The 13,601-nt window shown below is 56.9% G+C and overlaps 1 protein-coding gene and 1 long non-coding RNA gene across 19 annotated transcripts in view; one reads left to right on the forward strand and one right to left on the reverse strand.

Annotated features, from left to right (window-relative positions):
• NRXN2 (neurexin 2) overlaps positions 1 to 13,601 on the forward strand; it is a 105,235-nt gene that overhangs the window by 60,420 nt on the left and 31,214 nt on the right. For 14 of the 18 annotated variants that reach the window (XM_012463060.3, XM_064364774.1, XM_064364775.1 and 11 more), the window contains 3 exons: positions 407 to 597; positions 2,130 to 2,303; positions 2,713 to 2,832. In XM_012463060.3, coding sequence (XP_012318483.3) covers positions 407 to 597; positions 2,130 to 2,303; positions 2,713 to 2,832 — 485 coding nt within the window. Of the gene's footprint in view, positions 1 to 406; positions 598 to 2,129; positions 2,304 to 2,712; positions 2,833 to 7,435; positions 8,554 to 13,601 lie in introns of those variants that run through there. The other 4 variants (XM_021673035.2, XM_021673036.2, XM_012463073.3 and 1 more) reach the window with 2 other exon arrangements.
• LOC105724466 (uncharacterized) lies at positions 3,630 to 8,978 on the reverse strand. Its single transcript, XR_001109030.3, has 4 exons — positions 8,816 to 8,978; positions 6,475 to 6,545; positions 4,480 to 4,680; positions 3,630 to 3,752 (listed from the first exon to the last, which is right to left on the reverse strand). It is a non-coding gene; the product is annotated as an uncharacterized LOC105724466 (long non-coding RNA).

Below are 13,601 nucleotides of genomic sequence, written 5' to 3' on the forward strand. Positions count from 1 at the left end.
TGCTAGAGTTCCCAGTTATATCCATTCTCTGTCCACTGTCACCTTCTCTACAGGCAGAAGTCAGTCTTACCCCTCTCTTGCCTTAGGGGACCCCACCCCAGAGCAGCCCAGTCCCTGCCTCCGGAGGACCCTGCTGACCCACAAACCTCTCCCCTCTAGCTCCTCTTCTGAGCTTGTATCACAAGAGCCAGCTCCTTGGTGGCCCTCCCTCCTCACATTCTCTCCATGACAGGGCCTCACACTATAGCCCTCTTGCCATTGGTTTTGGTCCCTCTCCTGTGGGGTATCCCTCTCAATCCCTTCTTCCCATGGCACCTAGACCCCTGCCAGCCATAGCTCCTCCTCACCCCACCTTCCCAGCATCACTCCCACCCTGACCCAGTGTCTCCTCCCTACTGTGGGGCAGGTACATCCACTACGTGTTTGACCTGGGGAATGGCCCGTCCTTGATGAAGGGGAACTCAGACAAACCAGTCAATGACAACCAGTGGCACAACGTGGTGGTGTCCAGGGACCCAGGCAACGTGCACACGCTCAAGATTGACTCCCGCACTGTCACGCAGCACTCCAATGGCGCCCGAAACCTCGATCTCAAAGGTGGGGCTGGGGCCTCTGGAGAAGGCCTGGCCCTAGCCCAGATATCCCTCACCCCAGCGAGATCATCCCATTCCTAGGACGCTGCTTCTCTCGGTTCCCTGTCCCTAGTTTCCATCTATCTTTCCCTGTCTCCACTATGTCCTGCCTGACTTTTTCCTGTCCAAGTTCTGCCTGGCTCTTTTGCGAGTCTGCATCTCACCCCTGAAAGCCTGGTTGCAGGATGTGTCTCACAGGGTGCTTGGTGGCCTCATTCCAGAGCTAGGAATAGGGAGCCTGGGCCCTCCAAGGACCTCCTGGGTCTCCAAGGTTGAGAAGCCTATGTTGGTTGAGGGCTGGAGTCAGAATAGGGAGCTTAGCATCCCCCTGGGTGAGGTAGACGATATGGGGCAGAGGACATAGTAGGAGCTAGAGTCCCTAGGCACCTGCCTTGGGCATTGGCTGGCCTAGCCTGGGGACATTTTGGACCCAGGCTTCCCTGCTCTGCTCAGGGTCACACCAGGGTGCCACATTCCCCAGGGCCTCTTCAGTGGTCACTGAAGCAGTCATTGCCTGCCCCCAGAATGGGTGACTGAGAAATCAGGGAAGACAAGGGTGAGCTAAGGCCTGAGCATTGGGACAGGAAAGATGAGGCCTGCAGCTTCTCCAGAGCCCACTGAGGGCAATGTGATCTACCTTCTTGCAGCCTTCAGCCCCATAGGAACCACTGGGCGTCAGTTTGACTCAAACTGTCAGAGCTTGGGGAAGGTCCTCAGAGACCATGGAATTCACTGCCCCACTCCCCCAGATCTGAGATCTGCCAGATCTCCTGACATAGTGCTGTGAATTCCCCTTGCTCCCAGAAGGGGGCGATGTGTCACAGAGAATCCAAAATGGCAGCAAATCCAGGGGTTATCTTGGTGCCTCTTGTGTTGCACTGAGCTGGTGGCCAGGGCAGCAGATTGACCAGTGTCTTGACTGAAGCTCGGCTGTGGGCTGGCCAGGGCTTCCAGGGAGTTAGGCTCATGGCAGGGGATCAGGTGTTGTGGAGGAGAACTTCCCAGAGTCCCAGGGCATGAAGTGGGCCAATCCCTAGTTGTTGTTGGGGGAAGAGATCTGGGCTTAGAACTCCCTAGGAGAGAGTCCAAGAGTTGTGAAAGGCTTGAAGGAGTTCTGGGAATGGGAAACTTTGGGAGGGAGGGAATGGGGGTGGAGAGGATGCAAATCTATGAAAGGCCCTGATTACGGGCCGGAACTGGAATCAAATGTGTGGGAGAGAGCACAGAGCAGGTTCCTCCAGCTGTCCCCCAGCCCCCACTCTCCCAGGCATCTGGGCTTCTCTGGGGGGTGGGGGGAGCAGGCAGATGGCAAAGTGGAGAAGAAGGAAGGGGGTGGGGTGCGGGTTGTGCAGGTTGCTGGATCTCTGTTAGGGACCTGGAATCTGGGATGAAACACGGAGAGCCTGAGAGGACTGGGAGGACCTGACAGCCAGATGCCATTGTCTTAGGAGGGGAGTGGAGACATGGATGCCTTGGTTGACCCCACTCCCTTTACAGGGGAGTTGTACATTGGCGGTCTGAGCAAGAACATGTTCAGCAACCTGCCCAAGCTGGTGGCCTCCCGGGATGGCTTTCAGGGCTGCCTGGCCTCAGTGGACCTCAATGGACGCCTCCCAGACCTCATCGCCGACGCCCTGCACCGCATTGGGCAGGTGGAGAGGGGCTGTGATGGTGAGTGGAAGGTGGAGGAGTGAGGTATGGCCCTGCCAGCTACAGGATGGCCAGCTGCAGCGGCAGACTGGGGCAAGTAGCCTCTGCTCAGCAAAGAGGACTTCCTTCTCAGACCTTGTGGGAGCTTGCCCCCACAGTTCTGGGGCAGGGATAAGATGTGTGAAGGGTCGCTTGCCCTCCCTGTTGTCTCACACCTTGGCCCCTTGTCACACTCCAAGGCCAAGCCTAGCAGACCTGACAACCCCCGCCCCTACCCCGCCACAATCCCTCTCATTAGTACTTGGCCCTTTCAGCCAGACAGAGCTCAGATTAAGACCTCTCTGCCTGGCTCTGAAGCTTCCACACCTCCTGGGGAGAAGAGACGGGGCTTGGCTGAGCCAGGGGTGTTCCTTCCTCCTGCCCCTTCCAGGCCCCAGCACCACCTGCACTGAAGAGTCTTGTGCCAACCAGGGCGTCTGCTTGCAGCAGTGGGATGGCTTCACCTGCGACTGCACCATGACTTCCTATGGAGGCCCTGTCTGCAATGATCGTGAGTGCCTGGGAGTGTTGGTGGCGGTCTGGGGAGACCAGGGCCCATTCCCAGCCACAGGGGCTGCCGGGGAGGAAAGAGGGTCTCTGTGCACTCAGGGGCTTTGCTGCTTGCTTCATTCTCATCCCTTGGATGTCTGGAGAGTCCCAGGTGAGCTTCGGCCTGCTGTCCCCTCAGAGGGTCTTTCTCCTGGGGCTGTGCAGGATTGCTGCTGCCTGAAGCTTGGGGGTGACCCACTGATAAATGGCCTCTTCTCCTTGTTCTCAGCTGCTGGGACCCTGCTCCCTTCACCCAAAACCAAAGGTGTCAGCCTCAATGGGATGAACTTGCTGCTGTCCTGTGTGATTTGGTGATGGTCTTACATGTACTTGTACCTCACACAGACACACTATTGCACAGGGAGGAGGGCTGCTAACCTGCACCCCCTTTGCTCTGTTGCCCTCAGGGCATGAAGTGGGAATCTGTTATTTCCTGCTGAGAGCAGGACCACACTCCAGAGGACAGGCTCTGGAGGCTCCCAGGAGGCCAGGCAGCTGGACAGCTGGTTTCCCTGGAATGGGCCTCTCTGTCTTCCCCAAGAATCCCAGCTGCTGTTTGTCCCCTTGAGCCACAGGTCAGTCTCCACTGTCCTCACTTGGTTCTTCTCCTCCCAGGCTGGGCATTTGCTTGCCAACTTGCATTCTGTTTGAGACCCCTCCCCAGAGAGGGCAGCTTCAGCAGCAGCACCCAGTCCTTAGTGGTTGGTGGCCAGCAGCTGGTTAGAGCCCTGCAGAGGGAGGGCAGCTGGGACAGGAGTGGCAGAGAGGCAAACTTCTACTCTGTGGGGTGGCTTTGGCATTTCCCTTGGATGTTTGGACTGGAGTGGGTGGGCAGAGAGCAGCCTCCTCAGCATCGCTTGAATCATCTTCCCTGGGGTCCTGCTGAGAGACCAAGCAGAAAAGTCAGCTGCCTGGGAAGAAACACACACACACACACACACACACACACACACGTGCATATACACACACACACGTGCACATACACACACACATACAACAGAGCATCTCCATTTTACAGACATGGAATAATGCTGGAGAGGGACAGTCGATTTCTGGAGGAAGTTCATAGCAGATCTGGGGTGAGACCCCAGTCAGTGCCTTTGCCTCCATAGCAGGACTCATGTCATCTGGGCATGAGTCCTGAATTTCTTATAGGAGAAACCTATTGGGTCCAGGAGCTCTTGGGTGGTGTTAGTTTTTTTTCCCCCTTTGAAAAAGTGTCCACCCCATCTCCCTCAGTGCTTTCCTAGTGTTCTAAGGCATGGCCAGCCCTTGGGTACCACCACATCCCAACTCTGTTTCCCAGGATTTTCCTTGCCTAACCTGCTGCTCTCTGCAAAGCCTCCAGACAATGGCCAGCTGAGGGTGTTCCAACTTTGACTGCCAAGGCATAGAGCCCCGGCTGCAGCTGGGCCTCTTCCCTCTGCTAACTCAGCTTTGCACAGGTCTGGAAATGATGGTAACTTGGTTGTTAATAGTAACACTCCCCACTAATAGTTTCATGTTTTACAGTTTACAAAGCCCTTTTAATTTGATCCTCAGAGAAGGCAGTGGGCTTTATGTTTAACTGATGAGGAAACCCAGGCCTCAGTAAGAGGCAGTTACTCACCCCAAGTCATAGAGGGTCAATGGGAGAGCTTGGCTGGAACCTAGGTGCTTCTGACTGTTTGTCACTCCCTGCTGCTCATTTAGTCCCTGGGGGGTGGTGGTGGTGCCCGTGGTGGGCATTTCTTGCCTGGGGTAGAAGGAATCAGGATCACGAAGCGCTGCTGCCCATTGTCACTGCTTCACTCCCACACGGTGGAGCCTTCTGGAAAGGGGACATGAGATGGGTGGGAAGTGGGGGTTGTGTCAGCAGAGAGGGGAAGAGCAACTTCTTTGGGTTCCAGGCTGGTGGGAGGCAGGGATAGTTGGGGCTGGGGAGCAGGGTACATCTTGGGAGTCATCACCATCCCCAAGCACTGGTCTCTGTGCCTGGCGGCATAGCCTGAGCCAAAGCTGTGGAGCTAAGACAAGGTGGGTGCAACCTGGGGCCACGTGGGGCTCAGGGTGCCGCTGCTCTGAGCTCTAGCCCTGGGGTAATGCTGAGACCTCTACCCCTGGAGGGCAGGGCAGGAATCTGGGGAGTGGGGTCCAATCCCCTCTTCTCCCGGGGCTACTCCTCCCTAGCTTATCTCTGTTTTTTCTTGCTTTCTTTCTATGGCAGGTCTTCTTGGGGCCCCGTATGAACCCAGCAGAGAGGCCTGTTCAGTTAGCTCTGCCTTCATCCCTGGGAGGCCCTGGGGGCACAGATGACCTGGTCTCAAGAGAGGAAGGAGGGTGGAAATGGCAAAGGTAGAAGGAGCAGGGCCTATCCTCCGAAGGGTGGGGCTGGAGGGTGTAGCTGCCTGGTGAGGGAGACTAGGGTGAGGAGAGGTCACATCTACAGAACAGCTTTTCCCCACCTACTGCCTCAATTTCTCCATCTGTGACATGGGGACTACTCCTGGGGATGCAGGGAACTTTGTGTTCCTTTAAGGCTTAGGAGTGTCTGCTCTGCTCTTGGAAGACAGGAGAGAAGACATGAGATGGAGGAAAGTGGATAGCAAATGAAAAAGAGAATATGAAATGAGAAAGAGTGGCCAAAAGGAAACACTTCCCAGGTCTGAGATTTGGGACCGAGGTGCTCCCAACAGGCCACTTGCTCCTCTGTCTTTCAGAGCCTGTCTTGGCCTCTCCAAGGTGGCCAGTTCCTTACCATCTCTGCCTCCCTGTCTCTGTTCATCTCTGCAGCCTCTATTGATCTCTTGCACACCTCTGTCTCTCCCTTCTTTTTTACCCTCTATGTTTCCCTCTCCCTCCTCAGACTTGCCCACCCCCCAACTCTCTTCACTTCCCACTCACTGGTATTGATTGGCCTCTAGGCGGTTTCCCTTCCTCTCCTCTCACCACCGGCTCCTCCCTCCCTCCCTGTGGGACCATAAATTTTCTGCCTGCTCAGAGCTGTGTCAGTCTATATTCCAGATCCAGGGGCACAAGAACGGAATGGAGAGGGCAGGAGGAGGATGTGGCCTCTGGGGGCCCCAGCCCTGCTCCTGGCCTGGGGTCTCTCCTCTAGCACGGCACAGTGCTGGGCCCTGTACCACCCGAAGCCTTCTCTGGGTGCTTCCGAGGACAAGGATGGCTTTCTTCACTTTAAAGGGCTGGGGGCCAAATCTGGCTCTGGCATGTGGCAGGGCTGGAGGACTGGCAGCAGCCCTGGGGAGATGTCCTGGGTCCTGACTGCATCCTGGAGCTGGGGGCAGCACATGGGGCTCATGGTGACAGTTTTTGGTCCCAAATGGAGTTCAGAATCAATAAACAGGAGCCAGCTCTCTCCGGCCCCTCCCAGCCTCCTCTCTCCCAGCCCTCCCCTTTCTCACTTTGCCCGCCCCTGCCTCCTGTCCTTTCCTTACCCAGCCCTCCTCCTCACTCTGCTGCACTGTTTCTTCAGCTACCCCAGGTGCTCTCTCCACCTCTCTCCTCCTTTCCCTTCTCCTCTACCTTCTGCCTTCCCACCCTCTCCCCTGTCTAAGCAGGTTGATTTGTGTACCTGGCAACTGGAAAGGAGTCTCTCTGTGCTTACCTCTGGGGCCACAGGTGCTTTCCAGGGGCGTTCAAAAGTTTTAGGGGCGCAGATCTCACTTGGAGGACATCCTGAAGGAGAAGTGGTTTCCTCAGCTTGACATATGTGGCCCAGGAAGGGTTTTATCCTAAGTGGGACACTCAGTGGACAGGTGTCCTCTAGACACCCCATGGAGGGAGAAGTTGGGGCTGGTGGAGGGGCAGTGGGACTGGAGAGGAAGGATTGGAGTCCAGGAGAGGCTTGTGCAGGGGGCTGGGCGAGCACTCTTTTGGGGAGGTAGTGGGGAGTTGTACGTGTGTGGCATGTGTTATTCCTGAGTACCTTAAAGGCTCTGGGTGCATTGTATGCTGTGGACCTTATTTTGGAGGGTGAGCTTGCGGGGCAGGGGTGTCTGTGTGTATGTTGGCCATTCATGGCCTGTGATCAAATGTGTGTGCGTGCACGTGTGTGCGTGCACATATATGCATGCCCCTGTGAGCATGTGTACATACTCCCCTTAGAGTGAGTTGGTGTGCCAGTGTCTGTGAGCACATGTATGCAAGTATGTGTCTGAGCCTGTGTGCCTGCGCACACATTGTGCCTGTACGGGCACGTGAATGTCTCCATATCCAAGCCGGTCCACATCTCAGTGTGCACGTGTGTTTCGAGGGGTGCGTGCAGAGGTGGCCGCGGCATCTCAGCAGGCTGTGCCAGAGAGCATTACTGGGGTTTACCCAGGTGGGGTGGGTGGGGAGGAAGAAAGTGGCCTCTCTTGCTAGCCTCAGTCCCGTTCCATTATGCAGCAGTGTCCCTTCTCGAGGAGGGGGGTGTAGGAGGAGCGCGCGCGTCCAGGCGCGGGGGAGGGGCGGGCGCGCGCAGCGGAGAGTCGAGCGCCGAGCGGGCTAGCCAGGTGCCGCGCGGCGGAGCTGCCCAGCGCCGCCCGCAGATCGGGAGCCGCTCTGGTCCCTCCGCCCTGCCCCCTCCTCCTCCCGCGCTCCCCTTCCCCTCCCCTCTCCACTCTCCTCCTTCCCTCCCTTCCTTCCTCCCTCCCTCTCTCCCTTCCTCCCTCCCTCCCTCTCCCTTCCAGCCCTCTCAGCCTCTGCAGCAACACTCCACTGCCTCCATCTCTCCTCCGGAATCTCGCAGGCTCGCGCCTTTCCTCTGCTCAGCCCCGCTCCCCTCCTCTCCTCTCCTCTCCCCTCCTCTCCTTTCCCTTCATTCCCCCATCACCCGGATTTGATTCCCTTCCCCCTTCTCCCGCCCCCCTCCCCCGGCCGCTCCCTCCTTTTCCCCCGGCCTCCGTCGGGCGGCAGCGGCAGCAGCGGCGCGGCCGGCCCTAGTCGCCATCGGTCTCTCGCTTTCGGAGGAACCAGGCCTCCGTCCCTCTTCTCTCCTCCAGCCCGCATCACCCCCCTCCCCGGCTCGGTTTTTCCGCAGGATTTCCCTCGCTCTCCCTTCCCTGCTTGCCCCCCGCGCTCCCCTCCCTCTCCACTCGGCACCATGCCCCCTCCCCCGGGCGCTCCCCCGGGTTTCTGACTGCCCTCTGCGCCGCTCCGACCCCGCTGGGATGCGGAGAGACCCCTAGCTCCTCGAGATGGACCCAGGAGTCCTGGACCTTGGCGTTGCCGCTCCGCTGACCCCTGATTCCCCCGCGGGATCCAGTTGATTTTGTTGGTTCCAGACCGAGGCTTGGGCTCTGGTTTTCCTCTGCTTCATCCCTACCCCGCTCCCGGAGCTCGGAGCCGGAGGGGGGCTTCGCGGGGCTTCGTAGCCCCGCGTCCCCGCCCCCGGCCATGGGGCTGTGAGGCGGTCGCCCCCGGGCCGAAATGCCCCCCGGGGGGAGCGGGCCGGGGGGGTGCCCGCACCGCCCCCCCGCCCTGGCTGGGCCCCTGCCGCCGCCGCCACCGCCACCGCCGCCGCCGCCACCTCTGCTGCCGCTGTTGCCGCTGCTACTGCTGTTGCTGATGCTGGGGGTGGCCGAGGGGGCCCGGGTCTCCTCCAGCCTCAGCACCACCCACCACGTCCACCACTTCCACAGCAAGCACGGCACCGTGCCCATCGCCATCAACCGCATGCCCTTCCTCACCCGCGGCGGCCACGGTAAGTGGCACTGTCGATGCTGGCCAGCCGGTTGGCCCGGGGGGGGGGGTGCTTCCCGTGTGCGCAGTCGGGCCCCCGCGGGCCCCACCCCAGCTGTGCACGCCGAGCCCGGCCCCTCTGCTTTGCGTCCGGGAGCCCCTTCACCTCCAATCTCCAGCTCCCATCATCTCAGCCCCACCCTAGCCTCCATCTCTCCTCTCCCCCATCGCCCTCATCTCTGTCTTCAGCACTTTGCCTCCTTGCCTCATCTAAACCTGCTTACCCCTAGGTCTGGTTCCTTATCTTCTTCTTCCCTCTCCTCCCCGTCCTGCCTGTCCTTTCATCTTCTCCGTGCAGCTCTGCCTTCCATTTCTCTTCCGCATCATCTCCTCCATCTCGGCCCCTTGTCATCTCTCCATCTGTTTTGCCTCCACCTCTGCCTCACCCTCACCCTTCCATCCCTGGTCTGTCATTTCTCCCCCTTCACCTCCCTCCCACTTCTGTCACATATGTCATCTCTGCCTCTGACATGTCCTGTTTCTTCCTCCTTGACCTCTTCATATGTATCTCTATTTTACCTCTGTCCCTCCAGCAACCTTCCCTTCTTTTCCCATGACTGGCCTTCCATCACCTCCCAACTCACTCCACTGTCATGCCATTCTCCCATCCCTGTTCCCCTCATCTCCAGTGTCTCCCGTCCATATCCCCTCATCCCTGCTCTGCCTCTGCCTCTGACCCCTAGCATCTCACCTCTGTAGGCCCAGCACTTCCTGTTTCCAGGCTTACCGCCTGTCAGTCCTCTGTCGCTGTCCACTTACAATCACCTCCTATCTCTGCCCCTCATGACCATCCATTGAAAAACTTCACCTTCTTTCTCAGACCCCATCACCTTCCATTTCTGACTTCCATCACTTCTCATTTCCGCCCTTCCTCATTTCCATCTCAGGCCCCCCATCACTTCATATCTTAGACCCCTAAGATTCTCTGCAGGCCATCTCTTCTCACCTCTGTACCCATCACCTTCCATCTCTGTCCTCCATACTCTGTGCCCCCATCACTCCCCAGCTCTGTCCTCTCTATTACCATCTACATCTGGCCCTCTTCACATTTTATTTCATCTCATGTCAGCCCCATCACTTTCCATCTCAGTCCCTCCACATTCCATCTCACCGCTTCTGTCACTTGCATCCCAGGGACCTCCTCACCTCCCATTTTAGTCTACCCATCACTTCCCATCTCTGTACCTTGTCATTACTTTTCAGAGGGTAGCCCCATTACCTCCATCTCTGTGCCTCTCTCACCTCCCATTTCTGTGCCTCCATCCCATCCCATTCCTGTCCTCCCATCCATGTCCTGTCTCCTCTGTGCCCTCTCTCTTCACTTTACATGTCCGTCACCTCCCATTGGGGTTCTTTGACACCTCCATGCTCCCATTCCCTCTTATCACTGTGCCTTCATCACTTCTCACTCTGTGTACCCAGGTGACCTCCCATTTCTGCACTTCTCTCCCTTCCTATCCTTGTACCCTCATCACTTCCTGTTTCTGTCTCTCCATCACCTCTCATTCTTTACTCCATTTTTGTTCCTCCTTCATCTTCCATTCCTGTCTTTTCGCCCTTCCCATCTGTGCCCCTGGTTGCCTCCCCATTATTGCTCCATTCCAGTCCATCTTTGCTTCCCAATCGTGCCACCGTATCACCTCCAAACTTTCTGCTCATTTGCTGGTCTTCCTTTTCTCCTACTTTAACTTTGCCTTCCTTTTCATGCTTCTGTTTTATATTTATCCAATTTTCCTGGAGGAGTTCCTTCAAACTCTCTCCTCCATTCTTTTATTCTCTCATCCCCAACACAGTTTGCCTCATCTTGTCTCTGTCCCACCTGGCTCCTCTCCTGCATCACTTTTCAGTTTCCTTCTCTTCTTCCATGACCCCACCCAATCCCTTGCTCCTGGATCTTAACTCCCTCCCCCTCCCCAGGAACTCCCTGGCTCTTTGTTGACTTCCTCCCCTTTCATTGTCTTCTTCTGGCTCCCTTGAGGTCCAGTGTCACCCCAAAGGTGCCCAGATAGGCCATGGTCTTTCTGGGCAGTGAGGCAAAGCATAAAGGGATGAGATAGGAAAAGGAAGTCAGGGATACTGGGGAGCTTTGCAGGATGAAAACAGGGTGGGAGAGAAAGGTGTAGGAGAGAGGAACTGGCTGAGGGACCCTGAGCAGATTGGCAGGAAGGCCTGGGAGCCAGAGTGCCCAAGGAAGATTCTGTGAAGGAGCAAAAGCTGGACAGAGGAAATGAAAGTGGCCAGAAGAGTATGGGGGGCAGGGTATGGAATGTTGGCCTTGGGATCGCCTCAGAGATGGCTACACTTTTGCTGTGCAGAGGAGAAAGAGGTCCAGTGCCTAGTGGAAGCAGGAGGAGATGGCTGGTGGGTGCTCCTGGATGGTGATGGAAGGGGGTGAGAGGTGTGGAGGAGGAGTCTGTGAAGGGTGGGGCAGCTGAGAGGCAGGATGAGGACCCAAGGAAAGGAGGAGGAGAAGTGACAAGGCCAAGGGACAAGGCCACCTGTCTTGGCTGAACCTTTAACCCATTAACCGTCACCTCCCGTTAACCGTTAACCATTAACCATGGTGGGGGAGGTGAAAAGACAGGCTCTTCTTGGACCCTACACTTGACTAGAGGACCAGGACAGCTCAGGAGGCCTTCCCAGGCCAGGCTTCCTCTCTGCCCACTGTCTCCCTAGCATCCCCAGTGGGAGGCAGCCTTTCTCCTTTCTGCACCAGGTTCTCCACTTGCCTTCTCTTGGAGTTTGTGTTTCTCTTTGCCTTCAATCCCCTCTTCTCTTCATACATCCCCCATTTACCCTGCCATACCCCAACCCCTCCTGTTACATAATGTCCCTACCTGCCAGACACCCATTGCCACTCTTGTACCTGATATCTGGGGCATGGGAGGACTGGCACACCTGGGTCCTGAAAATGTGCTGAGCCCAGAGGTGACACTCTTCTGGCCCTGGACCCCCAATTCTGGTTTCAGAGTCCTTGAGGTTCCTCCCAACCCCCCGTGTTCATTTCTGATAATCTTGAGCTAGGAATGAAGTGGTCAGTCCCTGCTAAGTTCTGAGTCAGTAGCTTCCATGGGTTCCAGATTTCTCACTCCAGCTCATAAAGCAGGCTAGCATTTATTTTGATTCTGAACAGGGTGTGTTAACTTGGATTTCTGACTAGATGGTTTATGGCCAAGCAGGGGGTTAAGAAATGAAAGGCTGTGTTCTGGGATCCTTGATCAGGAGACAGCTGAGCACAGGGATCTGGACCAGTAGGGACTTCCCCATGTGGGATGTAAAGGTTCATGTAGAAAGTGCTGGTGTGGGCTGTGAGCACTCGGGCCATGGCTTTTCTGGGTTGTGCAGGATGTTTCATCCTCTCACAATTCTACATCTTCCAGAAGGTGTTTTTCATGGCTTCTGAGGCTGCAGGGACACAGGCAGGCAGAGGTTCTGCACATGTAGTTTTAACCACAGGGGCATCATTGCATGGGTGGTTTTCTACATGGATGATTATGTTGTTTGGGTCTGGGTTAGCTAACCATTATTAATGGATGGTTTTTTTTTTTTTTTTTTTCTAGAATGCAGGTATGTGTGGGACTGCATAGAAGATTCTAGAACATTTAGAGTGTTTCACTGGAACAGTGAATTTCTGGGTCTAGGAGGTATTGAGGAGACTATATTGGGTGTGGGCAGAAGGTGCCAACCTGGGCCTGTGACATCTTGGGTCTGGCCAGAGGCTCTCTTGCCTTAGGCTTCAGGTCTGAGTTGTACATAACATTTCTACTCTCTGAAATGTTATGCACAATTCAGCTCACTAGTGGTTTCCTAGGGAGGTCAAAAACAATTGTTATAAACCACCCTTGGCCAACATTTTTGGGCCTCGGGTTAGGCCCCTGTTGCCTTTCAAACCCTTTCTGGAGCCTGTCAGAGGTTCTAGTTGTGGTGCCCTATTTTGGGCTCTGTGTCTCCTAGAAGGCGCTGTGCCTTCCCTGGGGGAGTCTGTGGGCAGGGCCGGTGACAGCTTGCCGGGGTGAGAGGTTGGAGGCGCCTCCGGAGCGCGGCGGGGGAGGGGCCTGGCGGAAGCCCCGCCTCCCAGCTCCGCGTTCCTCCCGAACCCGAACCTTCTGCGCTCAGGAGGCAGCCGCGGTGCTGGGGAGAGAAAGGTCTCTCCAGGGTAATTACTGCCGCCCCAGTCCAATAAACCATTCATCCTTCGCCTCTTCTGACCAAGAAGTGTCCCTCCGCCCGGTCCCCACACAGTGTAATAAACGCCCTTAGGCTTTACAGGTCCGCCCAGCCTAATAAACTGGCTGCAGTGTGAGAGCAGCTGGGTGATAAATCCCAGGGGAGGTCTGGGCTGGGCAGCCTGTGTGCTGCGGACCTTGGCGGGGTTGTGTGCGCCCTGTCCCGCGCCTGGCCAGCCCCTGCCCTGGGGCCGCCTTCTATGGTCTGTCTTTGTGCCTTCACCGCCATGTTTCCTGGCTGCTTCGCCTCCTGTCGGGGGTCTGCCTCTCCATGCTGGGTCTTTGTGTGCAGCTGGGTGCGTCGCCGCCTCTGTGTGGGTGTGGGGCCTGGGGCTTGGGCGCTGGGCACCGCCTCTGATCCCTCCTGTCTCATTGCCCAATGGGGCATTAGGCCTGCTTTTTCCTCCTGCCCTCTCTGGGCACCGACATGGTTCTGAACATGGTGATGTGTTTGCTGTCTGGGATCAGGGGTGGGAAAGTGAAGAGAAAGGGCCTCTTTTCCTTTAGACTGGGGGGGATTTGGAGGCAGCCTGCAGGTAGACTGGGTTTCCTTCCCTGGTCTGAGGGACCAAGAAACCCAATAAAGCCTTCTCTGAATGGGAGGCCCTGGAGCCCGGGGGTGAAGAGGCTGCCTCTGATCAGGGAGGTGAGGGTAGGAATGTGTGTGGAGGAAGGTCAGCATCTCTGCTCCCCTGGCTCACCCCACCCCCCAAATTCAGATATGCAGCTTGTGTGGAGGGGGGAGGACGACCCTGGGTATTACGGTTGCCATGGAAACAGCTGA

This window comes from Aotus nancymaae, unplaced genomic scaffold (assembly GCF_030222135.1).
Source record: "Aotus nancymaae isolate 86718 unplaced genomic scaffold, 86718_ANA_hifiasm-v0.15.2.pri h1tg000059l, whole genome shotgun sequence".
Classification (NCBI taxonomy): domain Eukaryota; kingdom Metazoa; phylum Chordata; class Mammalia; order Primates; family Aotidae; genus Aotus; species Aotus nancymaae.